At 56.5% G+C, this 19,296-nt stretch overlaps 1 protein-coding gene across 2 annotated transcripts in view; it reads left to right on the plus strand.

Annotated features, from left to right (window-relative positions):
• QSOX1 (quiescin sulfhydryl oxidase 1) overlaps positions 1 to 18,774 on the plus strand; it is a 38,523-nt gene extending 19,749 nt beyond the window's left edge. Inside the window, exons 5-13 of one of the 2 annotated variants that reach the window (XM_031435661.2) lie at positions 953 to 1,043; positions 3,054 to 3,199; positions 4,789 to 4,923; positions 6,771 to 6,900; positions 10,162 to 10,284; positions 11,058 to 11,205; positions 14,730 to 14,909; positions 16,915 to 17,138; positions 17,969 to 18,774. In XM_031435661.2, coding sequence (XP_031291521.2) covers positions 953 to 1,043; positions 3,054 to 3,199; positions 4,789 to 4,923; positions 6,771 to 6,900; positions 10,162 to 10,284; positions 11,058 to 11,205; positions 14,730 to 14,909; positions 16,915 to 17,138; positions 17,969 to 17,977 — 1,186 coding nt within the window. In that variant the 3' untranslated portion in view covers positions 17,978 to 18,774. Of the gene's footprint in view, positions 1 to 952; positions 1,044 to 3,053; positions 3,200 to 4,788; positions 4,924 to 6,770; positions 6,901 to 10,161; positions 10,285 to 11,057; positions 11,206 to 14,729; positions 14,910 to 16,914 lie in introns of both variants that reach the window. The other variant, XM_010992914.3, reaches the window with a different exon arrangement.
• The last annotated feature ends 522 nt before the right edge of the window (positions 18,775 to 19,296 follow it).

Raw genomic sequence — 19,296 nt, forward strand, 5'->3', positions numbered from 1 at the left:
GCCACCCACTACCACCCCAGAAGCTGTCGGTATCCATGACACCACCCACTAGGGTACACTCTGGCCCCCACCTCACTAGCATATCCATTTGTACGATCCCTGGGCTGGGCTTCATTGGCCTGTGCTGTGCCTTCTGTTTGGAGGTGACTGTTGCCTTGTCACTGGATCCAGAGGTGGGACATGGGTCATCAGGATGGGGATAAAAAGAAGATGCCATGTCCCATTACGCGTCTGCTGATGTTCTGCTTTTAATTGGAATAAGGAAATATCATTTTTATATTATGCAATTGTTTTCTGTTGAAACTCTTGGTTTTGAAAATCACTTGTATCTGAATTCTTTGATTTGGGGGTGGGTAATAACATTTGCCTTCTTATTAATTTCCACCTTTGTCCTGGGGCCCAAGTTTCCACGTCTTAAAATAAGGAGGGTAGATTAGATGACTTCTAAGATCTCCTGCCCTGAGGACTTTCTGATCCTTTCATTCCTTTTTTATGCCTGCTCCAGGAGAGGAAACAGCAAACCTCCCAGTTGGTAGTGACTTGGCACAGATCACAGCGTGTGCCTGGCTGGTAGTAAACACCAGTCTCTTAGGGGTCCAATGAAAACTGCCCTCTAAGCCTGGGCCTTACCCAGAGCATAGAGACAGCTTCAGAGCATGCCTTCCCAGGTCCCCTCCCCAGGCCGCCTACACTCCCTGCTGGCTCTGAAACAATACCCCAAACAGGTGGGTGAAATGAAGAACCAGTTTAGGTAACAGGCAGAGTCTTTTGAGAGTGAAAGTCTGGTTTACTCTGGCTGGAGGCCTGGCATGAAGAGACTTTTGTGAAGCTTTGTGTGCAAACAGAGGCGAAGGTGTGTGTGGCGGGTCAGCCACGTCTGCTGTCACCTGCAGGTTTGCTTTATTCCCACGGCCAGACTGTGGAGAGTGATCGCCAGCATTGTCTCTTGCAGGCTGGAGGAGATTACTGGATTCTTTACAAGAAACAGTGAAGAGTACCTGGCCCTGATCTTTGAAAAAGAAGGCTCCTACGTGGGTAGAGAGGTGAGCTGCCCGCAGGGTTCCGGCAACTCCAGCTATTGGGAGAGAGCCCAGTGAGTTCCAGTGCAGGGCTGTTCCTGTGTTCCTCTTAGCCCAGCACTGGCCTGACCCCTGCTGGGGGAAATGGGAAGTGCAGGCACTGGACCTTTCTGTCTAAAGCCTTTCTGCTTTGATCTTCCTCAATAAAACTGAATATGGTAACAGCTGCTGTTTATTGAGCATTGCACTAGATTGCTGACACATGTAGTTGCTAATTTTACATGTAATGAAGGTAGTCAAATAACAGGTCGAAGATCATGCAGCCAGTGAATTGATAGAGCAGGACTTCAAACCAGGTCTCCCTCCCTCCAAAGCCCATGTTTTTTCCACACTGCCCCAACCCTGCAGAATTGGAGTGAAAAAATTTGGTGGGGAGGGAGCATCAGAGAGCATCCGGTCCCTCATGAGGAAATGGGGTCCCTCACCAGGTGAAGCAGAAAACAAACCAGGCAGGTTGGAATCTGTACTCCATCACTTAGGAGAAATGTCTGTGATCATACTGCTTAACGTTTCTGAGCCTCATTTCCCTATGAAGTGGTGATTATCACCTTTCTTCAGAGCATTTTTGGAAACGTTAGATGAGGCAGTTTAGGGGAAGAACCTGGCTGAGCAGCTGGCACAGAGTAGGTGCTTTATAAAGATCCATCCTCAGTCTAATGTAGGGAGACTGCCATTCCATCACTGCCTCATGGTACTGGGCTTCTCCCAGATGCAGACAGAGAAGGCATGGGCCAGTGCCTGGGAGGCATTCCAAGGCAGTGCAAGGAGATAGAGCGGGGATGAAATGAAACGCCGCTATTGGCCCTGAATGGTTTTCCTCCTGAAACTCACCAAGCACAGCTGAGCCCTCTGAGCTGTCTCCAGACCTCTCAGCCCCGAGAGGGGAAGCGTGGTGGTGGGAGGGGGCGGGGAGCTTTGCTGAAGGAGTGCCTGACCCTGACCTTCTGGGGTCCCATTCCAGGCCTGGGGTCAAGCCTGTCAATAGAGGTAATTAATAAATGCTCATTAGAATCAACTCTTCCCCCTGCCCTCCCCCAAGTCCCCTGGTAACCAGGGGCAGGGGCCCCGTGTCCATGCAAATGGGTAATTGGAGATGCTGGAGGGCCCAGTGGCTAAAAGCCCCGGCTCTGGAGGCAGATGGAACTGGGATTTATAGCCCAGCTCAGGCACTTGATATACCTGTGTGACCTAGTCTCACGATTTCACTGCTAAGCCTCAGGGTTTGTGTCTAGTGTACAGTAGGAATTTTATTTTTTTAAACAAATACTTACATATTTACTATTTGCTAGTCATTGTTAGAAGCACTTGGATAAAAATTAACCCATTCAATCCTCTTCACAGCCCCCTAGAGATTGGTATTGTTATTATTACAACTTTTCAAGTAAGGGAATCCAGGCTGGTAGAGGTTTAGTCTGGTGGGGCCAGGATTCACACCCAAGCAGCCATGGTATACACTGCCACCTCGTTTGATCTCCTAGTAACTGTCCCTAGTTCATAGTAAGTGCTATTTTGAAGATTAAACGAGGCAATCTATATACAGAATATAATACATACTCAATAAGTACTAGCTAATATTATATTTCTCCTTCTTAATTCCTCCTAAAAATAAAATCATCATATCTATGTTTTTCTGGTTTGTATTATAGATAGAAAGCCTTACAGATAAAAGAGCAAAAATGAAACCACATTTTGTTATGCCTTTTACAAATTGTTTTCATTGGAAAGAAAATTATATTAAATCGGGACTGTCCTAGAAGATCCAAGATGTGTGGTCTGCACAGTTTCAAGTAGGCAGTGGGTGCTCTCCTACCATGGGGTAGATGCGGTTGGTGGCAGGAGACATTCATTACAAGAGTCTGTCTACTCTTTGAAAGGTTTAGAGCCTGGATAGAGCACAGCGGCACCCAGGTGCCTGCCTGTGACTCCCTCTGCCCAATGGCTTGTCCCGCTCCAGATGCCCTACTGTCTCTGCAGGTGACTCTGGACCTGTCCCAGCGCCAAGGCATAGCGGTGCGCAGGGTCCTGAACACAGAGCGTGCCGTGGTGAACAAGTTTGGTGTCACCGACTTCCCATCTTGCTACCTGCTGTTTCGGAACGGCTCTTTCTCCCGGATCCCCGTGTGAGTGTCTCTCTGCCTGCCTCTCCCCTCTACCTGCTGTTCCTCCTTTCTTCCTACCTGGAGAGGCTGCCAGCCTTTCATAGGGGCTGACAGTCTCCTGCAAGTCACCCGAGGAGTCCATGGGCTGGCGAGGAGCGCCCTCTGCAGGAGAAGCGGATGTCTGCCTGCGGGGGTGGGCAGGGCCTCTGCAGCCAGGAGGCGGGGCCCAGGACGCCGCCCCCTCCCCGGCCGCCCCCCATCCCTACCCGGCTCCCGCACTCCGGGTCCCGGCGCTTCTGCACCATCCCCACCGCGGCCCTGGCCCTCTTCCCCCATCCTCGTCTCCTCACAGACGGACTCGCTGGCAGGCTGCGGGCCTGGCAAGCACTCAGATATGCCTGACCCTCCCTCCCTTTGGTTTTCTAATTGCAGAAAAGTTCATTAGGAGCCAGACAATAGCCAGTTCCAAAATGCCAAGAGAAAACAATCTGGCCAGCCGCAGCCCCTGTCAGGCTCCCGCTGCTGAATGGCCCGTTAAATGGCACCAGATGGTGCCTCGGTGCCCTACCCGGGCAGGTGATTGACGTCCGCCGGGCCCTGCGTGCGGGCCGGGGAGACCAAGGCTGGCCCGGGATGTCCGGGAGCCGCCCCGCAGGGCCATTAGCGCCCTCCTGCACAGGGGCTGGGCCGCGCGGCCGCTCGCCCTCGCCGGCCCCCGTCACCCTGCGGCACCGGGCCAGGCCCTGTCAGGGGGAGTCCTGCTGGGGACAGAAGTGAGCTGGCTGCAGGGACAGGGAGGGGAGGCATTGTTTCCTCACTTGGAGTTGGTGGAGGGGAAAATTGATTGTGACGACGCACTTGGGAGCCATCTGCTCGTGGATAGACATGGGGCCGGGGTGGCGGAGGGGAGAGCAGTGCTTCCCGATGCCAGCTCCCCCGGGTGTCCTGTCGCGCTGCTAGGCTTCACAGCCCGCCCTCCGGTGGCCCTGACCAGGAGGCGGCTCCGGCCCTTGAGGACTCCTCTCTATCAGAACAGAGAACAAAATCAAAAGGATTATAACATATTTGAGGATTTTAGTGGCTTTGGGGTGTTGTCATTGCTATCTGTTTTTTAAACTTGCGTATCAACCTCCCTTGACTGTCCCGGGGAGTGATGTCACCTATGGTACTTTGGAGCAGGCTTGCGAGCTTCCTGGAGGCGCCCTGCCACTTTGCACCTCTGGTCTCCAGGAAGGGTCGCTACACCCATCATCCAGTCCTCGGGCAGAAGTCCCATTGTCCCCAGAGGGCCCACCTGTTCCTGAAGGTGCCCTGTCCCACTGCCTCTCCGGGGCAGGTTGAGGAATTCACGGGCCCAGCCTCTTTCCCAGGAGGGATTTTCACTTCAGTCTGTCATCAGGGAGGCTTCCCACGGCATGAGCAGTGAATAGAAGGATTAACATGAGGCAGGGGTGCCCTGATTTTGACCTCACCCAGCATAGGACCGAACCAAGTTCAAATAAACATTTTCATCAGATGAGCCACCCGCTTCCTCTCGTGACGTGAGTTAGCTCTGAGGTTTTGTTTCTCCATGCTCACTGCCGCTCCTCCACTGTTCCCTTCCCTGACAGACTTGTGGAATCCAGGCCCTTCTACACCGCTTACCTGCAGAGGTTGTCCAGGGGCACCCGGGAGGCTGTGCGAACCACGACTGCACCAACCACCACTAGTATGGTAGCTCCCACCGTGTGGAAAGTTGCAGATCGGTAAGGCGGCACCTGGTCCTCCTCCTCCCTTCCCCTCCCCACCCCCTCCTCTGATCACAGACCTCCCCTTCCTCACACACTCCGTTCCTTGTCATGAGTTGGCACATGCCACCCTGAGCCCAGACGCTTGAGTGCTGGTCTTGGACTTTGGGGGCCCCCGGCTGCCAGCCATACACAGGAGAGTCTTAGATATGGTGGGAGCAGCAGTGTCCACTGGCAGTGTCCCCGATGTCTGCCGACTGTACCCTTCATGTTGGAACGAATACTTTCTGATGCCCACATTCCTTAAGCTTAATTCTATTCAAAAGCAAGTAGAATCAGCTTGGAAGGATAATCTGCAGCCTCCAAACAACTTTCCAACCAAGCACGTATTTCTTCAAATACTTTTGAAGAGCTGCAATGTGCTGGACACCATGAATATCAGTTGTGCAGGGCAGATGCAGGGCCTTCACAGCATCGCTTTTAGGAAGACACCTGATCTCACTTGAATGCCTCTGGTGTCGGGGAGCTCACTACTCTTTGAGGTAGCCCGTGTCTTCCTGCACAGTTGTAAACACGAGGATGCCAGGTGGACATGGCTGACTAGGAAGCTCAGAGCTGAGTCCAGAAGGTGGCCCCATCAGGGGGCTGCACAAGAGGATTGGGGGCTGGGCCATCTGGTTTCGGGAAGGATTTTGCATCCTGGCATGAGGGACTCTAAGAGTGGAAAGTGCTTATGAAGAGGTTTTTTAGTAAATCAGGTAAGAAGGAAAGAGAAGCCAAGAGGTGGGAATGGTCATTATGATTATTCAGGTCATTCAAATTGCTACGCTAGCTGACACTTCTAGCCTTAAATGCCAGGCTCTGCTGGGTACTTTGTCCAATTTCTCCTTTACTCAGAGGGCTGCTCTTGAGGTAGAACACAGGAACGGAGAGGTAAACTGAGGCCCAAGGACACAGAAGTGGAGCAGAGAGAGGGGACTTTGGCAGCAAATGAAGGGGAAGTGGCCACAGTACTCACTGCTTAGCTGCTTGTTGGCTCCCCGCCACCTCAGGAGGCAGGTGGGGCAGGAGTGAGTGGTTCATTTTGCAGGTGAGGCACTGAGGCTGGAGGGTTGGATTGAATTGACTGAGCTCCCAGAGCAAGCCCACTGTAGGACGAGGTGAGAATGCACGCCAGGCGTCAGGAGGCAGGGGTAGAGGAGCAGCCATTCCCATCGGGGCCCCGAGCCCAGATCCCACAAGCATGATGGGCACGGGGTGGAGCAGCGAACTTGGAGCCTGCAACCCTTCCATCGGGGCTGGGATCAGCCCCCAAATAAATAGGGACTGTGCTCTGCTTACCCCCCACACCCTGTGCCCAGCCTTGGTGGGCAGCCAAACCCTTGGCCTTTCCAAGAGGCCCGGCTTCTCCAGAACTGTGTTGTGTGGGTGCCCCTGTTAGTCTACTTGTCTGTCCCTAGGGGTCTTTGTTCAGAACAGAGAATGAAGCTCAACTTTCCACTAGTGGCCTGATTAAAACAGCTTTAGTGAGTGATGGGAGGGGCTGACCTGTGGAGGGGGAACTTCGCTCTGTACCAGGAGCTGCTGAGAGTTTTGCATTTGTGCTTTCATTTAATTCTCTCAGCAGCCTACCTGTGAGCAATTTATTATCCCCATATTATAGATGAGGAATTCAGGCTCAGAGAAGTTAGATAATTCACCCAAGGTCACACAGCTAGTTACTGTCTGAGTCAAGTGCTAACTTACAGGACTCTGTGACTATCAGTAGTGCCTCCTCTTCTCTCCTTTGGCCCTGAGTGCACCTTCCCAGCCCTTGCCCTGTGGTTAATACCCTTTTCTCTCTCTGGCTCCCTCTGGGTCCTCAGCTCTAAGATCTACATGGCTGACCTGGAATCTGCCCTGCACTACATACTCCGGGTAGAAGTGGGCAAGTTCTCCATCCTGGAGGGGCAACGCCTGGTGGCCCTGAAAAAGTTCATGGCAGTGCTGGCACAGGTGAGCAGGGCCCTGGCCTCCTTTGTCCGGCAGCTCCACCCAGGGTCAGTGCACATCCCTGCAAGCAGGCGCCTGGAGGAGTCAGCCCAACTCCTCCGTCAGGGGCTGGTGGTCTGGCTGGACATCTGGACCCGTAGCTGTACCGGTCCACCACGGGCTGCTACTCTGCAGCCTCAGCCACACCCAACGCCGGCCCTGCACCTCCAGGGACGACCCCCTCCCCCCACCCCACCCTGTGCAGGGCGGTGGGTGGGACACAGGGCCAGGTATTCCCTGTCTGGGGATGTTCCCAGCCAATTCAGTGCCTGTGGCTCTGCCTGCCTGAGTCCCTACCTCAGGCTGAGTCTGGAGTGTGGCCTCTCACTCCCCGCTGTGGTCCTTGGGAAAGCAGGACCCATGGACCCCACAGTGAAGGAAAGAAGGCTTTTCTGAATCTACTCTTTTCCATCCCAAACACTGGCCAGAGTCTGACCCAGCTCCCTGGCCTTAGCCATGCCTTCCTTATTCCTGTACAGTTTCCTGCCAGCATGGCTACTCCAGGAAGTGTAGCTCCTGCTTACTGAGGACCTGATATGTGTCAGGCATTTAACCCTCTTAATCTCGACACAGGGTGGCAAGTGTTACCCCCAGTTAAGAGGCACAGGTTGCTCAAATGGTCTGCCCTAGGCCTCTGGTTAGGAGGTGTGCCCAGATTTGACCTGAGGTCCCAGGTTTAGAGCCTGTGCCCTTTCTCTGCCTCGCTCTTCCCTCATGTCTGAAGGTGAGATGCAGACTGCCTCTTCCCTCTGCACCTGCTGCCGCCACCTCCCAGCCTCTGGCTCCGGGTCCACTGCCAGCGCTGCCCTACTTAAAGCCCATGCTCTGGCTGCCCAGGACTGCTGAGTCAGATGCGGGCTCTGGTCCCTTTCGGAGGCTGAGTGCTGACTCAGCCACCCTTGGCCCTGGGTGCCAGGTCTGAGCCCCTCCTTCTCAGTGCAGGTCTGTGGGCAGCTGGGGCTACCTCTGGGGGTCATCTATGGCCTTCCCTTGGGAACTGCCAGCCCCTCGCCCCTGGCGCCCTTGGCTTAGTCACACGCACGTGTGGTTACACTGAGGCCCCGGCCCGTGGGGTGGCGGGCGCTCATCATAGTGCTGTGGAGTCTGAGGCAGTCAGACGTCCCTCCCACACAGACTGGGCCCTGCTCTTCAGCCCAGTCTGATACTAGAGCCTTTCCTCAGAGTCCCTGAGAGCCGCTTGGTCCCCAGGTCGCTGGGGCCTGGGGTGGCCAGCCCAGAGAATCAGAGGGAAACGCCTCCAGCAGTTCTGTGTGTTGTCCTTCCTGGCATATGAGGGGCCGCCAAGTGCCGAGAGGGACCCACAGCCCCCAGTCCAGTCCACGCTGAAGGACTCTCCCCAGGGGAGCTGTTTCTTGCCTGCTGTTTGCATCTCACAGCTGGACTCAAAGCTGGTTTTGGTCTGGCCCCTAGTGGGGCCATTGCAGCCAGCGTGAGGGGAGAGAATGAGGCTCAGGAAATGTCTGAGTGGGACAGAGGCCTAAGTGGCACCCTCTCCGTGGTCCTGCTGAGCTGCCCACGGGAGTTGGGGGTGAAGCCGTGCTCCCCGCCAGAAGCCCGAGAGGACCGGGCTGGCCTCGGGGCAGAGGCGTACGCCACGTAGGAGCAGAGGCCCGGGGCGCGGGCTGTAGGGGGGGCTCTCTTTGAGCTGTGCAGCACAGCCCGGAGACCGCGAGGACTCCGGCCTCCCCTGGCTTGGGTAGATTCTTGCTGAGTAGTAATAAGTAGCAGCTAGCATTTCTTGAGCTCTCACAGGGTGTCAGACTCTGCAAAGTGCTCCTCTGTGTTTTAGCTTATCTGTATTTCTCAGAGCAAACTCCAGGGGGTGGGAACTAGCGTTACCCCGTCACAGAGAGGGGAAATGGAGGCCCAGAGGGGTAAAGCACCTTGTCCAAGGTCCTCCAGCCAGTGAGCGGCTGAGCTGAGATGTGCACCCACGTCTTGTCTAACCCATGCCCTTACCCATGACGTGCGTGGGGCACGGAAACCCTGGAGGGTAACAGAGCCCACTCTGCCCACTCAGCCTTGGGGAACTGTCAGCTGTGGCACTGCCCTGCGGCCGGGGTCTCCCTGCTCCCTCATGGAAGCAGCTGGCACGACTGGCCACTGGGTGGCGTGCGGTCACCAGGGTTTCCCTGTTCTGGGTAGACCGTGACTCCCCGTAGTCCAGAGCCCCTTAATTCATCCTTCCTTCTGACACTGTGGCCTTGAAGGGCGTCATCTATCCAAGTCAGGACAGTGGGTGAAGGTCAGTGAGAAACGCTGACTTGAAGCTGTAAATCTGGGTTGAGAGCCCCGAGGCTCGTGTAAGTGACCGAGAGGGAGCACATCAAAGCGCAGGGCTCCTTCTGGCCACTTTTCCCGCTGGGGGACAGCCTGGAGGTTTGATAAGAGTACACCATGGCTTTCTCAGAGGACTGGGTCCCCTGGCAGGTTTTTCTGTTAAGTGATCATTCCTGTCTCCAGCACCCTTCTTCTCGAAAATGTTTTTCTTTGCTCTTTTCCCTCCAAGTTTCTGCTTGTTGTCCTCCTGACCTGCCTCTTGGTGGTTTATCTGACCTGCTCTGCTAGGCGTCCTCCTCTCTCTCTCCCCCGCCCCCCACCCCGGGTGTGTTTGTGCCTGCCCACACGTGTGCACACGCACCCGTCCTCCTCCCTGGAGTCCTTGTGGTTTTAAAGCGCTGATACTAATCAGATTTGGGTTGACTTATTGTCAGAGTAGCTTTTCATGCTCCTCAGAGACTGTTGGGAGTTCCCATCAAGATCTGGATCTCGGCTGTAAGCCCCTGGGCTCCCTTGTGCCCACTGGCAGCCCGTGGAATGCAAATGAAAGCCCATTTGCCCGCCTAGCCCAGCCGGCCAGTTAGCCAGCGAGTCGGCCGCTCTAGCAGATCACCTGAGCAGAGGACCGTGTGCTCAGCCTTCCTCCCAGTGGGCATGTGGTCAGGGGTCAGCCCAGGCGCCTGCAGCCTGGAGAGGGCCACTGAGAGCCTCTGCCACCCCTCCCCCGTGCCTTCCTGGGTGCCCCAGAGTAAAGGTAGGGAGGAGCCCGCGTTTGAGTCTTAGGCAGAATGTGTTCCTAGTAGTTTTGTAACATCCCCAAAAGACAGGTCCAGCCCAGCTCAGCCTGGCCCCCTGCCCTCCCCGGGACTGTGGGACTCCGCAGGGATGGCGTCTCACCCTGCAGCCCGCCTGTTCCTCCTGCAGTACTACCCTGGCCAGCCCTTAGTCCAGAACTTCCTGCACTCCGTGAATGACTGGCTGAGGAAACAGCAGAGAAGGAAAATCCCCTACGGTTTCTTTAAAACTGCCCTGGACAACAGGAAGGAGGTGAGTCCAGGGTGGGCTGGGGGTGAAGGAAGATCTCTGGGAGTGGAAGGGGTTAACCCTGTCACCTCTCTCCTCCGTCACCAGCCTGCATTCAGGAAGGAGTCAGTGATCTTGGTTGGGTCCTTCCATTAGTAATTAGTAACCTGCTCCTTACTGAGCTGTCTCCGCATACCTCATGCAATCCTCACCACGCTGGGGGAAGGCAGACATAGCCCCCTTTAGCAGATGATGACACTGAGGTCCAGCAACTTGTCTAAGATCATACAGCCCGTAAGTGGTTGCGCTGAGGTTTAGAACCAATTGTGAGACCACCGGTGTGAGAGAGATTTTAACTACAGCTCTCTGCTGCCTCCAGGCCCATCCTGCTCATCCGTTCTGGTTCTCTCCATGGGCAGCTCTCTGGGCTCCTGCTCACACAGCTGTTGACACAGGTGGGCCGTGTCAGCCAGCAGAGGCACAAAACCTTGCAGACGTGTGCAATGTCAAAGCTTGAAGGGACCTCGGAGATCAACCCCTTCTATAGATGGGAAAGTTGAGGCTGGAATAAGGACATGGCTTGACCTGTGTCTTGGGTTTTCAGATCTGCTGCTCCTTTGACAGACGTAGCCAGTGAAAGGGAAATGCCACTGTCAAACTGACAGACTGAGAGAGGGACCGTTTGTCTTCAGACTGTGTGCTGACCTCTGAGTCTCCTGCAAGCCACTCTCCTCACCCCCCATGCCAGCTCCTTTTTCTTCTCTATATATGTACTCACACTCAGATGTGTCCCTTAGGGCAGTGTGATTGCCAAGAAGGTGAACTGGGTCGGCTGCCAGGGGAGCGAGCCGCATTTCCGGGGCTTTCCCTGCTCCTTGTGGCTCCTCTTCCACTTCCTGACCGTGCAGGCAGCTCGGCAGAATGTCGACCCCTCACAAGAGACAGGTGAGTCTGGGGCCTGTGCACCCCGTGCCTCAGCCCGCCCCGCCCCGCCCTGCCCTGCCCTCCCCTGGCTCCCTGCTGCAGGCCTGGACTTAGGGCAGTCTGCGTTTGCAGCTGTCCACACACGACCAGCGTGAAACCAGAGTGGGGCAGGCCTGGAGTAGCCACCAGACTCGGGGGTGTGTAGCTTATCCCTGGATTTCTCATAGCCGCAAGCTTGCTTTATTTTTAGTCTTCATGAAAAATTTGTGGTTCTATTTTTTTATACTCCCATAAAAGAATTTGGTCTCTTTCACAATTTATGTGGCTGATACCATGGACTCTGAACAATTTTACTGTATTTCCCACTGAAAAAATCATTTTCTATGGGAAACACTCTGCCCTCTTTGCCCTGTTTTGTCCCCAAACCACACAGCTGTTCTCCATGACCCACACTGTCTCACAGCCACACGTAACAGCCGAACAGGTGGACGTCCAATTCAGTCCACGTTCACTGGGGGACCAGGCCCTGGCTCAGCCTGGAGGATACAGAGGTAGACAGGAAATGTCCCTTCTCCCAGTGGACTGTGAGACAGGTGGGCCGAGGGCTGCCCTGCAGGGCCCAGGGCCAAGGGGGAGAGGAGGGTGTTCCACGCTGTCTGGAGGGGCAAGAGGATGTAAGTAAAAGTCAGCTGATGGACAGGGTCCCCAACAGAGGGGACAGCCTGTGCAGAGGCAGGGGGAATTAGAGGAGCTGCTGGGCACACGGACAGCCATCAGTCTGTCAGCCAGTATTTATGAAGTGTCTCCGAGAACCAAACCTGCTCTGGGGGTGGGGTATGGCGGTGCATGCAGCCAGAAGTCCCTACCTCAAGGGGACAGTATTCCAGTGGCAGGAGGCAGACAGTAAACACACAGATAGATCATTTCAGGTGTGATGATAAATCTGTGAAGAAGACAGAGCCAAGTGGTGCGGGAGAGGGGCTGGGGAGGGGCTGCTGTGTTTAGACAGGCTGGCTGGCTGGGGAAGGCTTCTCTGGGGCGGTGCCCCTGCGCTGAGACCCGACTGGTGAGAGGGGGGCAGCAGTGGGACATCCAGGCCACGAGCCTTCCTGGCTGAGTCCACTCAGGCCACATAGCAGAGCGCTGTACCCCGGGTGGCCTGCACAACAGAAATGCATTTGCTCGGTTCTGGAGGCTGGAAGTCCATGACGAAAGTGTTGGCAGGGTCCGTTCTGCTGAGGCCTCTCCTTGGTTTTATAGATGGCCATCTTCACCCTGCATCTTCACGTGGTCCTCACTGTGTGTGTGCCTGTCTGGGTCCAAATTTCCTCTCCTTACCAGGACACCAGTCACATCGGATCAGGATACACCCCGATGACCTCATTCTCACTGAGTCACCTCTTTAAAGACCCTCTGTCCAAATGCAGTCACATTCTGAAGTACTGGGGTTAGGACTTCAGCCTGAGAATTTCAGAGGACGCTGTGCAGCCCGAAACACAGATCAGGGACTAGCAAGTGCAGGGCACGTGTCTGGCGTGTTTGCAGCACCCACAGGAGGCCGGTGTGGCAGGGCCTGGGAGTGGGGGAGGCAAAAGGGGTGGGCACATGGAGGTCCTGGTGAAGGAGGGAGCTGGATTTCAGTTTCTGCATTATGAGAATCTCCTGGAGACCTCAAGCAGGGGAATGATACAGACGATCAATGCTTTAGAGATGATTACTGGGTGGAGGGTGGGCCACAGGGCTCATGATGGAGGCAGGACAGCCAATTGGGAAGTTGTGGAACTGGCCCAGGAGACTAGTGGTGGTGGCCGGGACTAGAGCAGTAGGTGTGCACATGAAATATTTGGGGGGTATTTTAAAGATAGAGCTGATAGGACTCAGTGATGAAGAAAATGCAAGATCAGAGACTTTGGTTGGACCGTGGACTTGTTGGGCCTGAACGTCGGGTGGATGCCGGTCCTGTGAGCCGAGAAATGAGAAGGCTCAGGGGTGGGGGGGAGTAGATGGGGGAGGGCATGTTTAATGGTCTGTGCCTGTGGGCATCTGCACGGAGATGTAGACAGCTGAGTCTGGAGCTCTGGGGAGAGGTCCAGGGTAGCGATACAAATCCCGTGGCCTCGGACTGGCTGAGCCCATTAGTGGGTGGGCAGAAAAGAATGCTGAGGCCTGTGCTCTGGGGCATTCAGCACCCAGACCTCTGCTAGGGGACCCGGGGCCAGCAAAGGCGACGAAGAAGAAGCAGCCATTGCGGTTTGAAGAGGGCTCCCCAAATAGAGAGTTCCAAGAGGGAGAGCGCTGCACCGGGGAGGGGGGTGCCAGGTGAGGACCTCCCTGGCCAGAGCTGTTCTGGTGGATGAGAGGAGAGAAAGGCCTGGGTGGATTGGGCTGAAGAGAAGAGCAGGGGAGAAATTGAGGATAATGAGGGAGCGATTTGGGTGTCACTGGGATCAGAGAAGGGGTTTCTCTATTGTAGTTGTTTTTACCCTGTTGGTATACGTTCTTCCACGCGAGGGAGAAGTTGATGATGTCATAACAAAAGAAAATATTTACAGGAGTAAAATCTTGGAGGAGGTGAGAGCAGGTGAGGTCCAGAGCGTGAGGGCAGGTGGGAGGTGAGTCTGTAAGCTGCAGGGCAGGCGGTGGGGTGGTGGCAGAGGTAGATGCAGGAGCCGAGGGGGACGCGGAGGTGAAAATTGAGGCGTGGATTGGTGTGGGCCCTGAAGTTGCCTGATGGTGCAGGGAATGAGGGTAGGCAGGACAGAGAGCAGGGTGCTGGAGTCCCAGTGGATGGAGGGGTGAGAGTAGGAGATGGGCTTTTAAGGAGTTTTGCAGCAGGAAGGAGAGAGAGTTTGGAAGCAGCCAACAGCAGGGAGGGAGGGTACTCCCACCACCTCCAGCCCTGAGCTATTTGAAGTGTGGAAGACAAAGGGGTTTAGGAGGGGTGGGTTGGGGGAACTGCGGTGTCTTCAGGGAGGAGCCAGGTGTCAGAGCAAGAAGGTGGAGGGTGTTCAGAGCCTGTGCTGATGCCAATCCAGAGGGCCCAGTGGGAGGGAATAGGGGGCCGAGTGGAGATGGAGACAAATTAGGGGGTGTGCAGAGCCAGATCAGGAGGGACTCTGGTTGTAGTGCCCTGGGGAGGAGGCATGATGGGGAGCAAGTTGGAACAGGAAGCCTAAAGCAGGAGGGGCAGAGTAGAGGCCCAGGGTTTGGGTGGTGGGCACTCTGGCCCCGCCTTCCTCTCCAGCCACATCTCAAAGAGCCTGAGCATGTCAACGATGGGTTTGGACTTTATCCTGTCAGTAAGTGATGCGGGCCTGGATAAGTGCCAGAAAAGAGAGGCTGAGGTTTAAGAGTTTGGGAGGAGATGGGATCAACTCAAAGCGACCCCTGGGAGGTGAAGTAGGCACGGAGACCCTGGGCCCCTCATAGATGTGCTGGGGTATGTGTTCCCTGAGCAGGGGTGACCACGGAGGGCCTGTGGCGGGGGCAGCGTTGGGGCCGGCAGCAGCAAGCAGCCCGTGACTGGCGTGTCCTCTCCCCTGCAGCCAAGGCCCAGGAGGTGCTGCAGGCCATCCGGGGCTACGTCCGCTTCTTCTTCGGCTGCCGGGACTGCGCGCGCCACTTCGAGCAGATGGCCTCTGCCTCCATGCACCTGGTGGCCAGTCCCAACAGCGCCGCCCTCTGGTTCTGGTCTAGCCACAACAAGGTCAATGCCCGCCTCGCAGGTAAGGAAGGGCCACCTCCAAGGCTGGGGTCACCTGCAGGGGGAGGATGAGGTGGGGGAACTTTGGAGTCTTGGACCAGAGGCAGGAGACGGGAACTTTGTTGCCCACAGGTGACACCCCATGTTTCACGGTGCCCCTCAGGCCCGGAGCCCTTTCGCGCGCTCTGCCAGCCCTGCTGACGCATGTCAGTATCATCAGACCCATCTTCTAGATGAGGAAACAGAGCTTTGACACCCCGAGATTCTGGTCTTCCAGTGCCGACGCCATTGTTCACTCTCTCCCCCTCACCAGGGCCCCTCCCTCTGGCCTGTTGGGGTCCCTTCCTGCCTCCTCTGCTGAGGTTTCTGGCCATTGGTCCCTTACTCAAACCAATAGAGAGGAGAAAACTGGGCCTTTCCACCCCCTGGGAGGGGTCTACTGATAAAATGTGCTTGAAAAGAAAAACCAGGTCCTTCCTAGAGATACCAGCGGGGACCCTTATCTTCTGAGTTGCCCTCATTTACAGTGTTCTCTGTTCCCCGTGCACAGGAGTCTGATGGGTCTGACAGGCAAAGGCATTAAACGGGTTGGGGACGGGGGTGACCAGAAGCTGGTGGGTGGGGAGGGAGCCATCTGCGGGTGGGAGCCTGGGCTTGTCTGTGGGGAGAGAGGAAGTGGGCTTGGCTGCCACAGACCCCCCAGGGGTGGGACGCGGGGGTGAGGCCGGGGGCGGGGCTGGGGTTGAAGGAGCAGCGGAGCAGGTGGCCGTGCAGGGGCTGCACTTGGTCTTCATCTCCTGGGGCCTCCTGGTGGACTTTGAAAAGCAGACACGTGCCTGTGTCTCCCCCCTCCCCTTCTCCCCCTGCCCCACCCCTGCCACCAAATGCTCCCTTTGACCCTCCAGCCCCATGACCTCAGCAGGCAGGCTCCCAGCTTCCCTCAGAGCCCAGCTGCTGCCGCCTATGCTGCTTGCTGAGGGGCCCGGAAGGAAGGCGGTAGCCTGCTCTCTTTACAGGGCTCCTTTCAGATCAGCTAGTAACAGTGAGCAGGTGCAAGCGGAGCGCTCACACTGCAGGGCCCGGTCAGCATCGCTTCCCGCCAGAGCCTCAGAATCTGCTCGTTGCTCCCTCCCCAAAATAACCATTCTGTTTTTCACGTCACTTGCTACTGCTGCTTCATTCTGGCCAGCACCTTTCCCTCCACTATTAAATTCCCTAGAAGAGGGGCCTCCTCCGAGAGACGTGGGCTGACTGGCATTCCCCAGGTGGCGCTGGGCCAGGGGCCCGTGGCAGGCCCTCTGGGACGCAGCCTGGGCTTCTGCCCACGGTACCGGCCCTGCTTGGGGTTCCAAAAGCCTGGTGGGCAGGGCAACTTCCTGACTGAGTGCTCTTCCCCCACCCACCCCCGTCCAGGCGCCAGGCCTCCCCACACCCCCACACCCCACCCCCTGGGGCCCACCTGAGGCAGAAATTCCACTAACTCTTCCCTACCCCAGAGGGCTGCGGGGGGAGAGGGGGGTAAAGGAGAATGCCTCATAACTACCTTGTGCCTTGAACTCTTGTTCTAAAAACATCTTCCCTTTAATTACAAAATGAATGTATCTCCACTGTATAAGACTTGGGAAATTTCAGAAAACACACAAAAAGATAAATACTAGCAGACCAACCAAAGACTGGGAGATAGGTCATCTGAGTCTCCCTGCTCTCTTCCACATCTGGTCCCGGGGTACAGGCCAGCAGCGAGGTCCGCAAAGGGAGACTGTGGGTTAACACGGGGAAGGGACTGGAAGGGAAACTGCAGTGGTCCTGGGGCAGGGAGGGGCGAGAAGGAGTCCTTCTTGCCCGGCGCCCAGCAAGGCCCTATTATTGGGCTCCACTGTGGGCCAGGCCCTGTGCTAGGTTTTTCATCTGCCCTCTCGTGCCCCATTTTTGCAGATGGGGAAACTACCTTTCTAAATGGAAGAATGAGGTCTGCGTTGTCGGGTGGCCAGTGGGTCACAGCCAGCCTGTGTGTGCTTCCTCCCCAGGTGCCCCCAGCGAGGACCCCCAGTTCCCCAAGGTGCAGTGGCCGCCCCGCGAGCTCTGTTCTGCCTGCCACAACGAACTCCGGGGTGCACCCGTGTGGGACCTGGGCAACACCCTCACCTTCCTCAAGACCCACTTCTCCCCAAGCAACATCGTCCTGGACCTTCCTTCAGCTGGGCTGAGCCCCCGGAGGGGTGCACAGAGGATGGGAGTCCCCCCAAAGCAGGTGGAGCTGGAGCTGGCGACTGGCAATTTTACTCTGGGCCCTGAGAAGGCTGAGGCCACTGTGGACCCAGGGACAAAGCTCCCTGGAGCCACTGTCTCAGATGTTCCAGCAGAGGGACTTGGGGCAAGTCACCCCCAGGAGGTGCACCCTGGCCTTGGCACAGCCACAGCTGAGCCAGACTGGGGACCTCCTGAGCACATAGCAGAGCTTCAGCAGCCAAAAGGGCAGGAACGTTTGACCAGGCAAGACACAGGAGCCGTGTTGCTGGCTGAGTTCCTGGCCGAGAAGAACCTCCCTAGAGGCCCTGCAGAGCTGAGGCGAGTGGGCCGCAGCTCCAAGCAGCTGGCCAGCATCCCTGAGGGGGAGCCCGAGGCGGGGGCCAGGCAGGGCCAGTGGCTGCAGGTGCTGGAAGGGAACATCTCCCACCTGGACATCAGCCTCTGTGTGGGGCTCTACTCCCTGTCCTTCATGGGCCTGCTGGCCGTGTACACCTACTTCCGGACCAGGATGAGGGCCCTGAAGGGCCATGCCAGCCACCTCACAGCCTGAACTGTCCAACTTGGGAGGGGGCAAGAGAGGGAGCTGCCATCCAGGGACTCTTCCCGCCCCCTACCCTCTTCCCCTCCTCCCTTGCTCCTTGTCCAAGGAAATCCAGGAAAACCAGTTGCTCTAGTGAACCTCCTGGCACCTTCTGGAAAGGGGTGTTCCATAGACACGAAGACATGCACAGGACCCAGGGTCATCTGCTAGCACAGGGGGAGGGCAGCCTTGGGCAATGGGGTTGGGCGGCTCCATCCTTGGCCTCTCAGCACCAAATTCCTCTTTTTCAGCTTATTTGAAGTCCTGCCTCATTCTCGCTGAAGCTTCAATGTCTCCCGCTTGGTGTTGGCCCTAAACTGGGGCAAGTGAGGCCACAGTTTCCAAAGTTTCCCATCTCCCGAGGAGGGGCCCTGGGGCTGGGGGACCTGGAGTGGAACTCCTCCCCGCATCCCGGGACTCCATCCATCCTGCTCCCTTCTGGATATGAAGAACTTTTTGCACCAGAGAAGGAAGGACTGCCTCTGGCCTCTGCGCTTGCCTGTCCTGCAGCCCCTCAGACCCCCTGGGCGGGGTTTGGCTTTAGGGTGGGGTATGGAAGCTTCTGGAAGTCATGCTGGTCTCCCAGGTGAGGTCTATGGGAGGAGAGCCTCTGGCTGGCTCCTTCTCAAACCTCTGCTGCAGGACGGGCACAGGCTGGAGCTGGTGTGGTGGCACTGGGCGTGGGGAGTGGCTGGCTCAGCGGGCCCTGACCAGCAGGTGGTGTGGGGTCTAGGGAGAGCTGGTGGGGCCTCTAGTGCCTTAGCTTTGAGAGGTCCAGTGAAGCGTTTGCTTTGAATGTGCTTTGGTTTCTCCCTATTGGTCTCCACCCTTCTCAGAGCTAGGTCTTTTGGCCTTTGATTTTAGTCTCCGAAATAGATGCTCATCTTTGAATGTGGAGGGAGCTGGAATGACGGGAGTGTTCCCCTTGCGGGCCCACCTGCCATCGTGTAGAGGTTAAAAGCTTCAGAGAGGAGGAGGACAGCGCTGTACACATGCTGATTCCCACGCTACCCCACTGTTAGGGAGGCTGTGGAATAAATTATTTTCGTTAAGGCAAGCACCGGTGTGTTCTTTAACTTGCTACTTGGAGACATAGTGTCCAGGTCTGGATAGAATGCGCAAAACCCAGCCTCACCTGGGATCCAGCCAGCTCACTTAGCCCCTGGCCTGCGGGGAACAAGGTGCCCTTGTCCCAGCCCCTCTCTCCTGGATGGGCGCCCCCCTCCACTGCCCACAGAGCTCTCTGTGCCTCTAGCCCCGCAATCCCGCCTCCTTCTGCCCCCACCCTCCCAGGGAGCACCTGCCTCAGGGCTCTCAGTTCTGCTCCAGGAACCTTGCCTGCAGCTGCCTGGCCATCGTCAGCCAGGTCTCCTACGTCTCCAGGAAGGAGACGGCTTGTTTGTGAGAGCCCAGAGCCGCTGGCCTGGGCTGGCTGCTCAGCGGGGAGGAGTCAGCCCGATTAGAGAGCCTGCCCTCAATCCGGCCTGCTGGGTTTTACAAGGATCAGAGCAGCCGGTAATGAACCTCATTAAGGGGGAACAGGAGCCTCAATCCGATTTGGGGTTTTCTCTTTGACATC

This window comes from Camelus dromedarius, chromosome 23 (assembly GCF_036321535.1).
Source record: "Camelus dromedarius isolate mCamDro1 chromosome 23, mCamDro1.pat, whole genome shotgun sequence".
In the NCBI taxonomy this organism is placed as follows: Eukaryota; Metazoa; Chordata; class Mammalia; order Artiodactyla; family Camelidae; genus Camelus; species Camelus dromedarius.